This window comes from Cynara cardunculus, assembly GCF_001531365.2.
Source record: "Cynara cardunculus var. scolymus isolate 2C chromosome LG 15, CcrdV1, whole genome shotgun sequence".
Lineage (NCBI taxonomy): Eukaryota > Viridiplantae > Streptophyta > Magnoliopsida > Asterales > Asteraceae > Cynara > Cynara cardunculus.
The window spans coordinates 7,046,381-7,053,036 of record NC_037542.1 but is presented as its reverse complement, the minus strand read 5'-3'; the positions used below and the strand labels follow the sequence as shown (position 1 = coordinate 7,053,036).

The 6,656-nt window shown below is 28.4% G+C and overlaps 1 protein-coding gene across 1 annotated transcript; it reads left to right on the top strand.

Annotated features, from left to right (window-relative positions):
* Positions 1-3,520: 3,520 nt before the first annotated feature.
* LOC112528725 (uncharacterized protein At4g22758-like) lies at positions 3,521-4,500 on the top strand. Its single transcript, XM_025139756.1, has 2 exons — positions 3,521-4,026; positions 4,133-4,500. Exons 1-2 carry the CDS (start codon positions 3,792-3,794, stop codon positions 4,276-4,278), a joined length of 381 nt encoding a protein of 126 aa, XP_024995524.1. The 5' UTR covers positions 3,521-3,791; the 3' UTR covers positions 4,279-4,500.
* Positions 4,501-6,656: the final 2,156 nt, after the last annotated feature.

Here is a 6,656-nt window from a genome sequence, read left to right as displayed (position 1 = left end):
AGAGAGAGAGAGAGAGAGAGAGAGAGAGACTTGGGATCATGTGAGACCAATGGTTTTTCGTGAGACCCGTAAGACCAATTCTCAACCATTGGATTAGGTTTACAATCGTCAGATCTAAACATTCATAAACGCCACAAGACTTCTTAATAATTACAAAATTGCCACCTTGCAACTTTAGACCATTAGATTATTAGATTATAAAGTTGATCAATGAATATAAATTGGTCTTACGGGTCTCACGAAAAGCTCTTGGTCTCACGTGAACCCAACTCTCTCTCTCTCTCTCTCTCTATATATATATATATATATATGGAAGAGTTCAAACGAGAACCCCTGTGATTTACGAGAATGCGAGAACAACCCAATAACCTCATATTGTGATAAAAAATAAAATTAAAAGATTTTTAAAATTAAAATTGAAATTTAAAAAGATTCAAAAATATTAAAAATAAAAGGGTAATAATGGAAATGATATCATAAAATCTTTTAACACGATTACACACGATCATGATTATCATTATCTAATAAATGGTTGATCATGTGATATGGGTGTAATAATCATGTGATTATCACACGATTATCACACAATTATCACATTATCGCTTATATCAACACGATTTGGGTGTGATATAGGTGTGATAATCATGTGATATGGGTGTGATAATCATGTGATTATCACATTATCGCTTATATCAACACGATTTGGTGTGATAATCACATTATCACAAGGATTCCGCTCGGCTAGTGTTAACTTAGAAAATCGACTACCGATTTGATGTGATATGGGTGTGATAATCATGTGATATCACTATCATAACAGCGCACTCGATTTGATCATGGTTTCGATCGGTTAAGGTTAGACAATCACACATTTATCATAACGATTACTAATGGTTTCGATAGGTTAGGATTAGACAATCACACATTTATCACAACGATTACGGGCGACATCCACTAAACGATTTGGTGTTATATGAGTGCGATAATCATGTGATATCACTATTATAACATTACTTGCGCACTCAATTTGATCATGGTTTCGATCGGTTAGGGTTAGACAATCACACATTTATCACAACGATTACTCATGGTTTCGATAGGTTATGGTTACACTTGACTGATCATGGTTTCAATAGGTTATGGTTACACAATCACACAATTATCACAAGGGAAAAGAAGAGAGTGGAAACGAACGTGCAKGAAAAAAAKGGATAATTATGACTAATTAAAATAAAATAAAAATTATAAAAAGTACTTAATTACATTACTGCCCTTATTAATTTATTTATATTTAATATAAGTTATTTTATTAATTAAAAAAGTTTGAGGTTATTAGGTTGTTCTCGCATTCTCGTAAATCACAGGGGTTCTCGTTTGAATCTCCACACACACACACACACACACACACACATATATATATATATATATATATCAGTATCAATTTAAACTTTTTAAACTTTCTTGTTTTTAGTATAATTTCCTTAATTCAACTTTTTTATTATAATTTAATTTAGGTTTAGTAACGAAGAAATTTAATTTAGATTTAATAATATATTTTTTTATAAANATAATATATTTTTTTATAAAGATAATAACTAAGTATTTTGTTAGAATTCAATGATTATCCTAATTATATTTTAGATTGTTTATATTTAAAATGAGATGTTTATCCAATATTTAATTATGTTTATCTGCAGTTAGTTACACAAATTCAAATATATAACTTTAATAAGTTGTATTTATGCACAATTTACTTGTACTATTAAATTTTAAATAATATGCATCAACAAACAGTACTTCGTGCATAAAAAATGCTTTATAATATAGTATAGATAATTATTGGGTTTTAACCGAATACTTAATTATTATTTTTATAAAAAAATATTATTAAACCTAAATTAAATTATAATAAAAAAATTGAATTAAAAAAATTACACCAAAAACAAGAATTTTTAAACAGATTAATCTGATACTGATATCGATATATTTTTTTTCAAAATTTTATGATATTTTTAAATTTATATTTTATTCAAAAAAATAAAAACATTATCACGTTTTCAAAATCACATAAATCCGTATTATATCGATATTAAAAAAGAATAAAATGAAACACTGAAAGCGAGATGTGTCTCGATGCATTGCACAAGTACCTTTCTAGTCGTGCAATGCAGCGAGATACATCTCGATTTTAATATTTTATTTTATTCTTTGTCTCTATTGATGTTATAATACGATTTTATGTATTTTTAAGAAATATATTAATGTTAATTAGTATCAAATCAAATATCTAAAAATTCTCATTTTTTATGTAATTTTTTTATTTTATTTTTATTATAATTTAATTTAAGTTTAATAATAAAATAATTTATTTTTGGTTTAATAATATACCATTTTATAAAGATAATTATTAAATATTTTGTTAGAACTCAATGATTATTATAATTATATTTTAGATTTTTTATATTTAAAATGAAATGCTTATCATGTATTTGATTATGTTTATCTGCAGTTAGTTACACGAATTCAGATATGGAACTTTAATAAGTTGTACTTACGCACAATTTCATTGCAATCTTGAGTTTTAAGTAATATGTATTATTAAACAGTACTTTACGTATAAAAATGGTTTTTAAAAGTTTTTGTTAATTGCTTTATAATATACATATATATATATATATATATCTTATACTAGAAGGGTTTTCGCGCAATGCAGCGAGATACATTTCGATTTTAATGTTTTATTTTATTCTTTGTTTTTGTCGATGTTATAATACGATTTTATGTATTTTTAAGAAATATATCAATGTTAGTATCAAATCAACTATCTAAAAGTTCTCATTTTTTATGTAATTTCTTGAATTTATTTTTATTATAATTTAATTTAATTTAAGTTTAAAAATAATTTATTTTTGGTTTAATAATATAACATTTTATAAAGATAATAAGTAAGTATTATGTTAAAAATCAATGATTATCCTATTTATATTTAAATTTTTTATATTTAAAATGAGATGTTTATGTTATATTTGATTATGTTTATCCGCATTTAGTTACACAAATTCAAACATAAAATTTTAATAATTATATTTATGCATAATTTACTTGTAATGTTGAATTTTAAGTAATATGCATTAATAAACAATACTTAATATATAAAAAATAGTTTTTAAGAATTTTTGTTAACTACTTTATAATATAGTATAAATACTAAAAAACATAAAATATTTTTCTATGAGAAATCAATAAAAAGAACGAGTAATTGACTCTAGAAGTGATATAAATGTTCCATTCATTAGTTTTCTTGAGGAGAAAAAAAGAGGTCAAAGCAAATGTTAGATAAAAAGGATATGAGCGAATGCAACGTGGAGGTGATAACAGTGATAGAAGGTATAATGTGTGAAACGTGTTCCGAAAGCGTCGGCAGATTTCGTCCCTACTTGATTCATCTCCTTCTATATATCACATACAACATGCAACAATCAATACGAACAATCCTCTCCTATATCTATATCTGAATCTCATTCTGATTCTTATTTTGAATTTGAATTTGATTTTGTTTTTTACTTCATCTTCTCTCTCGAATCTTCCCCGCAAAATCCCATTTGTTAATGGTGGAAATCCTTAGCAACCAGCTGTTCATGTTCTCTTCACTCCCATCGCCGGAGATCGTAGTATCGCTTTCCGAGGAAGTCTGGTGCTACCGCTGTCTCGGCGTCGGACCCTGAACACCATCCTACAAAACCATCGTTATTATTGGTTGTTCCATCGGAGGAGTAGTAAGTAATTGAGAGATGTTGTTCAAGCAGAAGAAGGATCAGGGCAGGAGAGGCGGAGGTAAACGGATTCTGATTACAATCACCGTCGTGGGAAGCGCCGGACCTCTCCGGTTTGTGGTTGACGAGACGGAAGTGGTGGCTGCCGTCATTGAGACCGCTCTCAAATCCTACGCTCGTGAGGGTCGTCTTCCTGTCCTCGGAACCAAATTCAGTGACTTCTTTCTTTATAGTCCGATCGCCGGAGCAGAAGGTACATTCTCCGGCCGCTACCATATATATATATATATATATATATATATATACACACATTCATGATGAACATATGTAATTAATGTTGGTTACATATTTTGATGCAGCTCTGAATCCATGGGAGATGATTGGATCGTTTGGAGTGAGGAACTTCATGTTATGCAAGAAAGCTCGGCGGCAGGTGGAGATAACGAGGAAGAACTCCGGCAGCTGGAGGTCATGGTTCCATAAATCACTTCTCAACTCTAATTAATTACCATTGAAAGATGATGAGTCGATCGGTTTGATCATTATTCGATTAGGGTTTTGGATATATATGATCCATGAATGATCATGATGTATGCATGCATGCTGATCTTTTTGAACTTTTAATCACCATCTTTATTAAATTATGTTACATGTATTGTCTTTTATATATATTCACGAATCCAAGACTCAAGCAAAATTGGGATTTCATGTAGAATTAATATTTAATTTTAAGGGGTTTTATTTATTTATGATCTGTATAAATTTATAAAGCACAAACATACAATGTTGATATGACATCTCCTTATATCAGTATTTATGTCTTTCTTTTTCTTCAATTTTTCCTTTTAATTATTTTAGGTTTTATATTTAATCCAAAACTTTTATTTCTCATCTTCTACGGTTACAATTTCTTTTCTTCTACATCTCTCTATGATAAACTTCTTTATTCTTCTCCTGTCTTGATCTCGATCAGAAATTATGGATTGATAGTATAGTTGGCGGTACGCCTCTCTCTCTCTATGCATCTATAGAAAGATATGAAGCAATAACTATGAGGTTCTTGCTTCTCTTTCTCAATATCTATCTACTCTTTTGTTTGCAATTAGAAGCAAACTGACGGAGATTAGAGAAACCATATAAAGAGGAATATAAAAAAATCTATGGCAAAATCAGTTGCTGGTGTGTTTCATTAATTAGATGCCCCAACGTCTCCATGAGACTGGATAGACAAAACGTGGAATGGTATGTTTTCATTTTGAATTACTACCTCCATTTCCCACAAAATATGGACTTTGAAGTTGATCTAGATATCTTGGATTGGTAATTTTGTTATTTTCATTTTGAAAATTGTTTTTGTAAATAGTTAATTATTTATCTTTTATTACATTTTTTAGGCCTCGGAATATTCATAGAAGAAAAGAATTGACATATGTTATTTATAAATTATATTTTTATTTTTCACAAGCAATATATTCCACCACTCTTCATTCTTATAATAAGATAACCAAAAACAAGAAATCAGTTCTACATCTATCGAATGCATTCTCTCTCACTTCACAATTTAACTTCTTTCATGCTACATATTAATTTTTCTGCAATCAGTGTATTTTAACTCTTTATTCTAACAAAATAAAACATTCAAAAATAAAATTATACCATAATTATTATGATACTTGTTAAAACTTTTGATTGAATTCAAACTTATCGATGTTTTCTTTCATCTATCGTGTGGTAAAATTACGTAGCAAGTCATAAGTATGTAAGACATGACGTCAAAGTGTTAACCACTAATTAAAGCATTCAAATAATCAAGAAGAAACTAAAAGAAATCATATGAAAACGGCAATGATAATCAATACCCAACAATCAAGATCATAATAAAATGTAATGGAAGCCCTAATTAATTCATTGACCTAAATTCATAGATTTAGGGTTAATTTGTTCATGGTTATCACAAATTAAGATAATTAACGATGAGAGCAACTGACAGATAAAATGATGACAGAGAGAGATACAACAATGACAAGCTTATGACAACTAATAACAAGTCAATTATAAGCTTAATTTAGGCAACCATGAACGAGAGGAAAACTCAATTTTTTTCAACTGATGACGGTATTAAGAGTGAATGCTATAGATTGCTTGCTTGCAATGGTAACAAGGGTCATAGGTTCTATTCCTCCATCAATACCAACTCTCCAACTAGTTTTAAAAAAAGCCAAAACCTATAGAAAATCCATTATAAATTAAAAGACAAAAAACAAAAAAAAATTATATATATGGGTCTAATCAAATGAGAACTAATTAGTTTGTGGTAACTGTGAGGTCAATTCTTTCTTGAATAGATCCATATATATATATATATATATACATACTAGTTGTGTACCCGCGCAATGCGGCGGGAGCCATGAATTTTAACGATTTTGAAGTTTCACTGATTTTATAAGATAAGATTTAACGATTATATAGGTTACCATTGGTCTTTACATATTAATACAATTTGAATAAATAAGAGTTATGGTTCCAATTACAGACTATCGATGAAAAAAAATTGTATGGCAGTTTAAAATCCAATATATTTAAAATCCAACATATTTAAACGACTCCACAAATGTGTTCGATTTACACCAAAAGCAAAGAACCAATAAACTTGAATTTTAAGATAAACACTCAAAACCAATAAAGAAAACTACAAATTTGAGAGATCATAAGCCATGAAAAAACCAAAAAAAATGGATTTTAGAATGAAATTTCAGCTGATTACCCTCTTTCTTGTCCATAAACTCATATTAAGGTTGAATTAATACATGTATATATATATATATATTTCAAAAAAAAAACCAAGAACATATTAATTCAGAACATATTATACAGTGCAATTTG